This window comes from Hemibagrus wyckioides, linkage group LG24 (genome assembly GCF_019097595.1).
Source record: "Hemibagrus wyckioides isolate EC202008001 linkage group LG24, SWU_Hwy_1.0, whole genome shotgun sequence".
Lineage (NCBI taxonomy): Eukaryota > Metazoa > Chordata > Actinopteri > Siluriformes > Bagridae > Hemibagrus > Hemibagrus wyckioides.
In genome coordinates this window covers 5,674,474-5,687,485 of record NC_080733.1, presented here as the reverse complement: position 1 = coordinate 5,687,485, position 13,012 = coordinate 5,674,474, and the positions used below count along the sequence as shown (strand labels likewise).

The window sequence follows — 13,012 nt, the reverse complement described above, 5'->3', positions numbered from 1 at the left end:
TTAGCCCTCGGTTGCTCAGTTGTATAAAAAAATGAGAAGGGCGTCTGCCAAATGCCAGAAATGTGAAGAGGTGTTCCTATTAGAGGGTGCATTGTGCAGAAATTTATATTTAACAAAACAAATTCAGTTGTACATAATGCAAGTTACAGCCCAATTAATTTACAGTAAAATACTAAATATTATTTGTGTTCTATATCTACAATATGATATCTTACCACATCACAAACGCATGTTTAAAATAAACTTTTAATTTATCATTTTACAAATAAAAAATACAGAATTCCACAACACAATATTTACATGTTAAAACATTTAAAACAAATAAATGCACAAGTTGGATTACAAAAACCCACACCATATCAAGTAAGATGCCAAATTTACCGGAGTCAGGACATGACAAAGCTTCAAAAACGGCTTCAGTTATCAAAATAATTGAAAATACTTCTTTGAGGTCCGACGGATTTCACAGAGTTTTCTCTACATTGTCGCTTTGCAACAGGTCCCGAAGTGTCTGTCTGAGCTCGTTTTTTAAACTGTAACGGTCAGGAAAAATACGAATGAGACACAAGATTACAAAGTTCCATCATAATAACAACAAAATCCATCATTTCTCGAATATTAAACTTGTCTAAAATGTTGCCACAGTATCTCAGTATAAAAACTGTATTTTAGAGTGAAAACTGAACTAAAAATTAAATATTTAATGTGTCATTAATGATAGAAAATAAGTCTTTTTTAAAAAAAATAAAAAATAAAAATAATAATAATAATAAAATAAATAAATAAAAAAAAAAAAAATCACACACCTTTTAAAACCCAAATACTATATGGTTTTAACTATATTAACCTTCAAAAAAAGATCTCATTAAATATGACATGCTTTAATAAATCATAAAAATGTATTTGCAATGTGATATACTGCAATTTTGTATTTTAAAAAAATTATTATAAAATTAATCCGTTTGAAAAAATAGGGTAAAGATTATATATACACTCTATACAGTACATGACAAAACTGCACTGTTATATATATATATATATATATATAAAAAAGAGTGCAGTTTTGTCATGTACTGTATAAAGTTTAATCCTGAAAGGTTTATCCCTGAAGTGAAAGGTCTTTTTTTGCATAAATCTCAAACAAAGGTAAAGTTCTAACAACGGTGAAGGAAAAATGGTTTGTAAAAATTCCACTGAAAGATGATTTCATTACATGCTCAATTAAATGCGAACTAAATTAAATATACCAGTGAAAAACTGTAAGCTACATTTATAATTACCTGCTGTTATTTTTGCTAAAAGTAACTCATCTATAACTATATTCACACACACACTTACTGAGTCTGTGTGATGTGCTTATACCTATATATAGGCACTAGTGGTGTATTGTACATCATCTGAGTGAAACCTGGCTACAAAACACACCGGTGCCCCCTAGTGGTGTACAGCAGCCCTGCACACTAAATCATTCTCATGTACACCAGTAGAACCACTCTTTCAGACCCTTATAAAAAGCTTTAACATAAATTACCTGTTTCTTTGGGCTGGCAGACGTAGGTGGCTCCTTTTCTGGAGACAAAGTCTGGAAGAGGAATCCTCGAGAGTTCCGAGGAGCTAGAGGGTTGCCTTCTGAAATGTTGGCGAGTTTCTGCAGCACTGCCCGTGGCTGACTGAGCAAAGATCCTCTCCTCACCTGAAGGGCAAACGCACATTAAGATCTGGAACAAATGGCTAAGGCATGCATGAATAAGGAGAACACATTTTTAAAATCAGAATTTATTCATAACTTGATAATCAAGACTCCCTTTTGCACCGTAAACAAAGACTGGTCTATATGGACAAGATATAAAATACATACATAAATAAATCAATCAATCAAACATTTCTACAAATGCCGTCTGCAACCCGCTAGTGAAAAGCATTCTCTCTTGTTCAAACACTTACCACAGGCTTACAGGGCTTCTGAAAAGGGTTGGCTTTAGAGACTGGCTTCTCCTGCAGGGCCACTGAAGAGGTCTCTGCAACCAGAAAAAGGTTTAAGACTGGTTATCATACGTAAGAGTCAAAAACACACCACCAAGTGACTTGCTTCAACAGTCACCTTTCTTTTGGAGTGCCTTAGCCGTTAGTTTCTTAGCCAGCTTCATAAACTGACTGTCCTCCTCTCCAATCTTGTCCTCCTCCTCTTCCACTTCTTCTCCTCTCTTAGATGTTTCAGACTATCAGAAGAAGAGAACATTTCTGTCATGCTTACGGAAAAAAAAAAAGAATTGAAATCATCAAAATAATTGTAAATATAGAAGACAACTATTAAAATGTCCATGAACTCATGCGATAAATCTCTCGGCTCTGAAATGCAGGTCAATGATGTTGTTGAAGATATTATCACCCAGGTCCATACACACCTGCTCTCTTATCCACTGCTCTCGTTCAAGCCTTTCCTTCTGCCTCTGCAGCTCATTCTGATCCATGTCTTCCTCCTCCTCTTCATCTTCCCCCTCAGCAGCAACCCTGAGCTCAAAGCTATCATCTAGGAGACAGATTTTAAAAAAAAAAAGAAAAAAAAAAAAGATAAATTAATAAACAAATCACGCATTAGTATCTTCAGTCTCACTTTAAGTAACAGTGAAAGCAAGGATACTCTTTTAGGACCTTTCTATAAGTCATCAGCCATAACATTAAAACCACCTGCCTAACATTGTGAGGTCCCCCTTGTGTCGCATAAACAGCTCTAACTCACTGAGACAAAGATTTCACAAGATCTCTGGAGGTTTGCTGAAGCACCAAGATGTTAACGGCAGTACCTTTAAGCCCTGTAAGTTATGAGATGGGGCCTCCATGGATCACACTTGTTTGTCTAGCAAGCGGTGATGCATTGTGTGTTCTGACACCTTTCTATCATAGCTAGCATTAACTTTCTGCAACAATGTGAGCTACAGTAGCTCTTCAATGCTTCGCTCCCTAGTGAGTCATGAGCACTTGTCCACATCCAATCAGATGCTCTCGAGAACACATCTATAAACAAACTACACGTGTTGCTAAGCCACAGTTAAGTCAGTGTTCAGTGGTAGCACATCTTGAACTCTACAGGCTATTGTCCCTCAACATATTTCTTCAATTTCCTGTTTCCAGATGCAATTAAACCCTCATCAACCAGCAAAGCTTTTACGCACAAAACAGGCGTATATAATCATATCAAAATCACACTACAGTTGAGCAGCTGATGCATTATGTGTGAATCACAACCAGCTGCAGTGTAAAGAGGTGTTAACAATAATACACACACACACACACACACTCTAAACTTACCGATATTCTTCCAGCGGAAGCGGCGCTCTCGACCAGGTCCGTCTGAGTGCAGATCTCCATCAGCTAGATACTGCTCCTGACAGATGCGCAATTTGCGTTTATCGTCATCTAGAACATGCTTCCTGTAAACACAGACACAGCTCGAAAGATTAGAAGAGCTAGTAAAGGATAGTTACATATACTATAATCAAGATGTGACAAATCACACATTTGGAGTTATTTGAACACTGACTGCTTCCTAGTGGCAAATCCGTGTTATAGCAGCTTCTAGATTTTTTTTTAAACCCCTAGCATGTGCAAAAGAAATGAACACAAACTCCACATACATCCACATGCAGTTAACCCCACACCATGGCTCAAGAGAGAGTTGTAGGCATGTTTATGCTCACATGTGGATTTTGTTGACTTGGTCCATCAGTTCCTCGTCTGACGGGAGTTCCTCATGTATGTCCTCTTCTTCGTATTCATCACCATCCTCGTCTTCTTCATCCTCACTGCCTACATCGCTGCCTGACAGCTCGGCCTCGGAGTCCACAAAGTTCATGCGTCTAAAGGAGGAGAAGGAGGAGAAGATGAAGAAGGAAAAGGAGGAGGAGGAGGAGAAGAAAGAGGAGAAGAAGAAGAAGGAGGAGGAGAATGGGGGAAGAAGAAGAAGAAGGAGGAGCAGAAAGAGTAGGAGAGGAGGAGGAGAAGAATGAGGAGGAGAAGAAGAAGAAGGTCCAAAGAGAGAAAAGAGACTTTGTAATTAAAAAAAACTGGAGGAAATGTTTGCTTTTAACTTTATTAAAGGATTCACATGGAAAGTACCAATAGAAGGCTATTCTGTTTTCATCTCTGAACGTTTTCCCGTATTTCATATAATTCACAAGCCTTAACATGACTTACATCTTTTTGCCTTTATGTCGCCCGAATACTGCATCCCTCTCCTCATCATCTACCTCATTGCCTATCTCTCGTTCACCATCTGAGTCTTCCTCACCTTCCTCCTGATAAGGAAAAGAAAAAAGAAAAAAAAAGGTGAAAAAGGTGAGACAATCAAGTGAAAACAGACGCTTTTATTGTGTTTATATCCCTGGTCATATTGTGTACAATTCTACAGTACCAATCAGTTACAAGATTTTTGTACATTAAATTGTATTGCCTCTTGCCCCTTTAATCACCATTTTACTCACACATTACTATCACAGACACAGTATTCTTGCTTACCTTCTCACTGTTGCTGTCGACGTCGGGCATGAGCCGAAACTCACAATTGTCTTCCTCTACCTCCTCCTCCTCCTCCACCTTGCTCTTACTATTAAAAAAGAAAATAAAAAGAGTTACCGCCTTGCACCACATGAATTAAAACAGCATTGCCAACATAGTTAACAACAAAAAAAATCGAAATATGCAAAAATCACCTGTCAGATTCATTTTCAAGAACAGGGCTTGCACCTCGTTGCATTGGAGATGTAGCTGAAAGAAAGAACACAGAAAGAATGTTTTGATTATGTTAAAAAAAAAAAAACAACAACTGATAACATTAGTAGAGGAAATAATCTTCAATTAAACAAAAAAAAAACAAAAAAAACCCACACACCAGGACTGCCTGTGAACTTTCCAGAGCAGAGAGAAAGCAGTTGGTCCATGTCTGCGTCTGAGCTCCCGTGACTCTCCCCGGCTATGCTTTTCGTCTCCACAGCCCCAGTTTCCTCTTTGGGTCTGCCAGCTTCTCCAGGCTGGGTGGAGAACGCTCCAGAGCACAGGCCCAGCAGCTCATCCTCACCTCCTGGCTGACTGTGTTCCCTTGAGCCAAAGCCACCTGAGCAGAACCCCAGTAATTCCCCCATGTTGGCGTCCATGGCGTTTTCATCCAGGCTATCTAACAGCAGCTGCCGTTTATGAGAGCGGCTCTGGCCACCACGGGGTCCCACGTTCAAAAAGCCATCTGCATCCAACAGCTGTGACTGCGTGTCCTCCTCCTGCGAGAAAGGGCACTGAGAGTCGCCACCTTCAGGAGAGGGAACACCGTACAGGTCCTGCGAATCCTCCACAGGGAGGGTAAGGGATGGCTCAGACAGCTTACCAGAGCTCTGAGGAACAGGACAAGAAAGTAGAAGGCACAATTAGTGCATTTGTGGAGAAAGAAATTCCAGCATTCAAAAAAACAAGTATAAGGATTTAAATTAAGCATAAATTGTCTTGAGAGATTGATCTGAATCCCTATGTTGGCCAACTATAAAGCATGTGACCACGTTACACAATAGCCTAGTGTCTGAGATTCACCACACCCATGCCAAATCAAAGAGCAAACTAGTTTTTCAACTGCGGAGGATCTCTCACCACCACCTTCACCCATACCCATCATCTACTAGAAGGGTGACACCCTAAACTACTAGAGATCTAGTTATGTGTACATGAGCTCTACCATCAGCACTGTAGATTCTTATATTGTTGTTCATAATATAGGGAATCTCTGCAACACCAATTGTGATTTAAAGTGCCTTTAAGAATAACGAGGACACTATTATCTGGCTATAAAGTGCTGACCTTGGAAGCTGAGCCAAGGAAACTTGGTCTGAAGAAGCAGGGCGAGGGTGAACGGAAAACAGCTGCTGAAAGGCCTTTGCCTGTGGTGCGGCTCACTGGCTGGTACGACGGGAGCGTGGAGCTCGTCAGTTCAAAGCTACTGTTATGGCTGTTGTCCTTGTTCAAGGACAGGCCATCATCATCTTCTGAGGAAGAAGAGAACAATAATAGCCACAATTCTTCTTGGAAAATCATTACATTAGTTGTAAATAAGTTTCATTACAGCTGTCAGACAGCGAGTGTGTTCCATCAGCTGTGTTTTAATGTGGAAAACTAGAAACTCACCCATTTTGCTGTCAGTTTCGTGACTGGCTTGTCCAGACTGCCTAACACCATCCCTAAATATAAATTAAGACATTAAGAGTGTTAATAAGACCCATTTTCCATCTCTCTCTCAATCTCTCTCAGAAGACAAAATAAATAAATCACACACACACAAGCACACACTCACCCTGTCCTGGAGCACGAGCTGCCTGCAAACAGCATCAGAGTGCCGTCGGTGTATGGAGTGGGAGATGGGCTTTTAAAACCAGGAGAGGCATTTTGTTTCAACGTATTGCCTCCTTCAGCTTCCTCTGCCTCTTCTTCCTCATTTTCTGCTTCGTTGGCTTCCTCTCCATCGTCACCATCACCCAACAAATCTTCAACTCCCTATAAAGCAGCGTTTGAAAAAGAGCAACAGAAGAGAATTTCTTATTAAAATGAAGAGGAAGCACTTATTTCAACTAATAGACTGGTAATGAGAATCTAATCAGTCCCTTTCGGTCTCTAATGTGGTCTCTAGTCCTCAATCACTTGCGATTGTCGAATCCAAAATTCAGTTTTTCTGAAAAGTGCAGTTTGCAGAAAACTACTAAAATCGGTAGAATTTCAATCACAGGATTATTCTATTAAAACTTCTACTACTGAAGACAAATGTAATTCATTTCTATGAAAGCTATACTCATGTTCAAGACTGCATGCTCCGCAGATTATCCTAAAGTTTGGAGGCACTGCCTAAAGAAAATACAATGCAGGAAAAGATTTTTTCCCCCACTGATACCTCTTCCTCCTCAGACTCAGTCATCTCCGCTTCCTCCTCCTCCTCACAGTCCTCATTATCCAGCCGATGAAGGGCAGCTCTACGCTCTCGTTCTTCTTGGCGGCGGATAGCCATGGCCTGCTGCAGACGAGACTTCAGTAAAACCAGCTTCTCTCCTGAACAAGCACGGGGGAACAGAAAGATACTCCAAATATGAGTGGGAAGATTTCACATGTCTTCCAAACTGTCATTTTATCTGTAGCATGTGTGATACCAGAGAAATCAATGTTCTCTAAAGGCACTCATTATGGGGGTTCAACTATGTCAATATTTAAAATATGTGAACAAGTGTTTAACACAAATTCAGCTCCACTCCATCATAAACAATAGACAAAAATATACATTTTACGTTTATACTCTCCTCATAGATTTCCACTGTAAGCGAGTCTTCAGCCTTTTCCTAGTACAAATGCAATGCCTCTTGTACTCTACATATACATATTTTACAGATCTTAAACAGATATCAAGGTGAAAAACACTGCCGTTTTCATTTAACAAGTAGATCAGCAACTAAATATCTAAATGATGTATTCTAGACAGTATACCTGGCTTAGTGTGTATAGGCTTCTCTTCCCCCTCATTGACTGTGACCGTGATGGATTCAGTATGCAGCTCTTCCTGTCCAGATGCAGCGGTGTCCTTTCTCACCACGTTCAGATGGAGCGATCGTTCTCTATTAGGCCGGGGCGCAGGCTGGACGTGCTTTAGAAAACGCTTCTTCAAAGCCTCTAGACCTGAGCAACACACAACATACATTCAACACTAGGAGCCTGATGAAAAGGTAATATCAAGCTACAACAAACCAAAGGACCGCCACTACAGATAGCTGCACTATTCACACAATTTATAACAGTGTGTTTTCTCACCAGGGTTAGACTGCTGCGGCTCCAGCTGGACAAAAGCGCCATCGTCTGCACACAGCTTTGCAACAGGGGGAGGCTCCAAACCCAGCTCACGCAATCTGGCCAGCTTATCTTTCTTGGGTTTAGGCACTGCTGTTCCGATCTCAGCCAGCACAGAGCCACCCTGTCCTGACTGCCCTGTCCCCGTCTTAGTCAGCTGAACCTCTGACATCTCATGATCCTCTTTAGGAGATTCAGCACTCTTAGACATGTCCACAGAAGGAAGAACACTCTCTTCCTCCATGACCTCAGGTTTTTGGAGTTCAACACTTCCGACCCCTGACTGGTCCTCGGTGATTTCAATAGCAGTATCCAGTTCATTTGTAGCACTGGTCTGTTGAATACTGCTGATTGGGTCAGATTCGTTCAGATCAGCCTGTGGGTTCGAGTTCTGTTCTGGTGCTTCAGACTGATTTTGTGTAGTAGAGGATGCTGAAGAGGCTTCTGCAATATAGGCTTGGTATTTGGCAGATCTTAAAGGAGGAGAAAAAACACTAAATGAATGATCGAGAGGTACCAGTGTAAAAACACCTAAAGAATCACCAAAATCTTTTGAGAGATCATTGAACGAATATCAGCACTACTTGAACGAAAAATTTTCCGTTCCTTGACATAAAGTACAACACATGATATGCCTACTTCAGTAATGCCATAGCAGGTCTATCGGGACGGACTCTTCTCTTGAAGAAATGGTCTATGCCTTTAGGCTCTGGCATATGGTACGGAAGCCCTACTGTAGAATCTGGTAAAACAAACAAAAAAACAGAGTAGGAGAAGATTTAAAGAGTGAAAAAGTTCAATCTTCTTCAATTTTACACTCAATAAAATCCACTAACCTCTAACGATCCTCTGGCTGTCACTGTGGAGCTGTTTCATCGCCTCCTTACTCGCTCTCGCTGCTTTCCTCTCCTAAGAACACAATCAGGTGGTTAAACAAATTAATAGAAACAAATAAATATAAGGAAAACGCCCGCAATTGAATAACTTGTACCTTGCGCTGGGGTTTGCCTTCCTGCTCTTCATCCTCATCAGAGTCATCTAAATGGTGCTGCGGTCAGGAGAAACGAAACCATTATTTTTGGCTTGTCACACGGCTAGCGAAGCGAACACAGATTAAAGGCCTATTCGGATTTAATTAGTTTATCTGGGGAGGTGAGGGAGGGGAGCTATAATAAACAATTTTACACATCTTTGTGACAATATCTTGCATCCAGACAGCAATAAAATGACTGTTGAGGAGTGAGTTGCTATTAGGTTGTATTTTCCATGATCTCGGGTGTTTGTGCCATTAGATAAATAAGGACCCTACAGTGACACAGCCTGTCATTATTTACAGAAATTAATCTGACAATATTGTGCATGTGTTAATATAAATCCTGTGGAATCTCACTATTTTAATGATTTAATTTTTGCATGAGTGTCTTTTCTAAAGCTTTCATGTATTGTTTGCGATTCAGGAAGTTTTTAAAACACATCTGACATCTGTATAGAAAAAAACAGATATGTATGTAATTTTACAAACTGAACAAAAATTAAAAAAAAAATCACATTGTAGAACATTTACATTAAGAAATTATCAGACAGATCAGACCTATTCAGACAGATCTAAAGGATATAGTATATGACCAGGGGAGGGGGCGATTAATGTGCTTGGTCCAGGTGTCTGGGCCAGTGACCTGTGTACTGCTGCTACTCTGAGTAGCTTTACTGATTTGTGCCTTTCTCTCACCTTGTTCTTGGCTTTCTTTTTCACAACAGCTCGAATGGCATCCAGGGACTCCTCCTCCTCGTCCTCCATCACCTCCTCTGTCATGTCGTCATCCAGCTGAGCATCAAACAAGTCATTATCACCCAGCAGACAACCACTGTCATTGAGAACCTTGGGCAAAGGGGACTCCTGAGAACAGAGAGAGAGAGAGAGAGAGAGAGAGAGAGAGAGAGAGAGGCAGTCAGTAATGACTATATTCATTAACATTTCATTCATTTTCAGAAAACCCCCCAATAAACTCACTTCGGAAGTCCTCGTCTTCTCTTTCAGCTGTTTGACTAGAGCACCTCTCCGCATCTCCTTCTCTTTGCGCCGTTGTGACTTCCCTCTTTTTTTGGACTTTTCCTTAGGTTTTTCTTGACACTCATCTTCCTCTGGCTCACTCTCATCACTGGCAACTGCAATGCGGGATAACTTCTTTCCCCAGCTCTTTTTAGGCTGCTCGCCTTCACCACCGTTAGTCCCCTCACCGCTGGATTCAGACAGCAGCAGAGCCTCGGCCATTCCATCCTCAGCTTCCTCCCGCTCACTGTCACTGTCCTGGAGGACCTTTCGAGAACGGGGCTTCCGGTTCACGACAATATCATCGTCTGAATCTTGAGCTGAGAGATTTAGATAAAGGTCTTATGGTTTAAAACTGAACTTGTCAATACATACATGTTACCTGAATGCAAAGTAAGAGATCCTGTAGTTTTTCATGAGCAAACACAGTATAAGCAGGTATCAGTAAACTCAGTTTAACATAGGAAATACTTTTTAATGCCTGTTGGTAATATAAGACCTACTTGCTGTATCACAGCATGCTTACAGATTTTGGGTATTCAAAGTGAAGATGCCAACCCTATGCAACCCTATGCAGGACGAAAAAAAAACAAACTCCTAACTAATACACACAACAACATTCTACATATGCTGTATCTGCAACACACACCTCCACCTGACTGTATATGACTGTAGAAAGAGCATTGTTCATAATCATACTCTCTGGTGTTTATAATCATTTATAACCACACTCTCTGGTGTCCCCTAAATGAGGACGGGTTCCCTTTTGAGTCTGGTTCCTCTCAAGGTTTCTTCCTCTCACCATATACGGGAGTTTTTCCTCACTAGGAATGATTTTGTATAACATTAATCTAGGACTTTTGTACCATGTTTTTTAAGTTCTGTAAAGCTGATTTGAGACAATGTCCATACAAATAAAATTGAATTGAATTATCGGTATCCTTCTTCCAGATATTAAGCACTTTCCAAACCACATAGAAACAAATAAATGAATGCTTTAGAAGAGGAGCTCAATCATATACTTGGTCCAGCCAGCAAAACTCACTGATTAGACCCTCTCTCAATGAAAATGCATTTTTCAGAAGTAGAAAGGAAATAATAATAATAATAAAAAAAAGTACCAACAACTTTTAGTCTTCTATAAATAATGACTACTTGTGTCACTGCTAGTTTCTTAAACACCTAGCCTTAAACGCTGATGAATTACCACTGTGAATGATTTAATTGCTTATATGCAACTCATTTACAGTTGATTTCTCACATTAGATATTTAAGCAACATGCTGCACATGGTGCAAACGACCAGGTTCGAAGAAATACAACCTGCTAGAAACTCCCTCCTCCTGTGGTCATTTTATTGCTGCTTGATTACAGGAGTAAACATTATTCAGACTTGGTGTTCAAAATTCGTCCCGCTGAAAATAAAAAATCTAATCCAATCCAAACAGGGCCAAAGAAATGTTGAGGTGACGTGAGCATTCCACGCATTCACATCTCCTTATTTACCTTCTTCAGCCGGAACGACAGCAGTGACCGCATCTGTCCCAGCTTCCTCCATGGGTGATCCCACTCCACTGTCTGAATCACTCTCTGCCTTGGGGATCTCAGCAGGCTGTGTAGAGAAAACACCTGCGTCAGTCAGCTCCACCGGTCACGTACAACACTCTCACTGATATCTGATTAACCTGAGCTTGATTCTGGAGTAAACAAATCGACAGTTTATGAATAATACACAACCATACATGATGAGAAACCACTTCAGATCACCAAACATCAACTTAACCAGAAAAATCAGCCTGTAATGACCTTGATTCAAATGTAAGGACCAGGTTAGGTATCACCAAGATTATATATTAAAATAAAAAAATGAAAATCAATTAAACATTTGATTGCTTCCTAACATGTTAGTATGCAGTAAGTGCCTGGGCTTAGTAACCTTCTAGCTATCACTCTCACCGAGCTAGCCATGTCTAGACATCTAGTTTGTAATCAACGTGGACAAAAGGGTGGACAAGATAAACGGTTAACTAGTCCACACTCCTAGCTAAAATATTAATTCGTCATTATTTCTCAGACAAGTTAAACCAGCAGCTTCCAGGCGATGATTTATTGTGTGCTACTTGTAGCAAGACGGCTAAGCTAGCTATGACTTTTTTTTTTTTTTTAAATGAACTTGGTATTTAAGTCGATCGCAACTCTTTTAAACCAACTTCCACTACTAGTAATGGTTATATAGAATGTTATAGTCTGTGTGAATCAGTTAGTACAGGTTAAGTGGACTAGTAAACATCATGCACTACGTTACCCGCTCAGACAGAAGCAGGCTCATCTTTTTGTCCGCTGGAGCTCTATTCGGCGCAAAACCTCATCAAAACTAAATCCAAAAAAAGCGACGACAAAACCCGGTTCTGACCCAGGAGAACCGCGAGCATACAGACAGTGCGAGAAGGCCAGCGTAAAACCCGGAGGAATTTCGTGTCTTTTCCGACGAAGCTAGGGGCAAAAACACATCTCCCGCCTGATCCTCGGAAAAGGGAATCAAAAAAATATTTCAACTCTTCGCGCGCTGGAGTGAAGGCGCCCGTCACGTCCCCGTTGCGTCACCGCTTTCAAGCTCGCTGATTGGCTGAGTTGTTGGCAGACTGCATTCTCCTGTCTACGATTGGCTGTGCATGTCGGCGCCTAGCTTTCTATAGGTCAATATATTAAAGTCGCACTTGTAACGTTGACAGAACAAAAAAAAAAAAAAAAAAAGGTTTAATTTTTCTACTCAAATGTTTCCTACTCAGTATAAAGGAAATCGGAAATCCAACAGCGTTTTAGGAACATTCAATAAACTTTACACTCAGCAGGTGTGCATACCACTGATTCCACGGTGGCTAGTTAGAAATAAACGTAAGCCATATATTTCAACCATACCTTTTAAACAATCAGATTATCTAAGACGAATGAAAACGAACCGTCTTTTCCTGGATATTTACACTGCTGGTTTAATAACGGGTTAGTTCACTACCGATGCCACATTTATCTCCATCTTAGACCTGGCCCTGGGAGCTGTTTGTGTGTACTGTGCAATTGCGCATGCGCGATTCGCGCTGCGCAC

General features: G+C 40.6%; 1 protein-coding gene across 4 annotated transcripts; it reads right to left on the bottom strand.

The window, feature by feature from the left end:
• Positions 1-260: 260 nt before the first annotated feature.
• On the bottom strand, positions 261-12,965 carry LOC131344939 (claspin). Of its 4 annotated transcripts, none has more exons than XM_058377520.1 (24): positions 12,829-12,965; positions 11,416-11,521; positions 9,872-10,230; positions 9,590-9,757; positions 8,852-8,908; positions 8,697-8,769; positions 8,500-8,602; positions 7,825-8,333; positions 7,504-7,692; positions 6,920-7,074; positions 6,329-6,528; positions 6,163-6,215; positions 5,839-6,023; positions 4,889-5,381; positions 4,710-4,764; positions 4,516-4,603; positions 4,195-4,295; positions 3,699-3,857; positions 3,310-3,431; positions 2,406-2,530; positions 2,102-2,219; positions 1,945-2,018; positions 1,532-1,693; positions 261-533 (listed from the first exon to the last, which is right to left on the bottom strand). In XM_058377520.1, the coding sequence occupies exons 2-24, from the start codon at positions 11,465-11,467 to the stop codon at positions 417-419; spliced, it is 3,717 nt and encodes a 1,238-aa protein (XP_058233503.1). In that variant the 5' UTR covers positions 11,468-11,521; positions 12,829-12,965; the 3' UTR covers positions 261-416. The 4 variants fall into 4 exon arrangements, with proteins under 4 accessions (XP_058233503.1, XP_058233504.1, XP_058233501.1 ...); XM_058377521.1 differs by having other exon boundaries at positions 12,870-12,907; XM_058377518.1 differs by lacking the exon at positions 12,829-12,965 and adding an exon at positions 12,215-12,807.
• Positions 12,966-13,012: the final 47 nt, after the last annotated feature.

Excerpts from the sequence above, each read along its gene's own strand:
- LOC131344939 (XM_058377518.1), bottom strand. The coding sequence starts at position 12,238 with ATGAGCCTGCTTCTGTCTGAGCGG. Across the intron at positions 6,216-6,328 it reads AGCTCGTGCTCCAGGACAGG|GGATGGTGTTAGGCAGTCTG; the intron begins GTGAGTGTGTGC and ends ATTTATATTTAG. Across the intron at positions 6,024-6,162 it reads CGAAACTGACAGCAAAATGG|AAGATGATGATGGCCTGTCC; the intron begins GTGAGTTTCTAG and ends CTTCTTCCTCAG.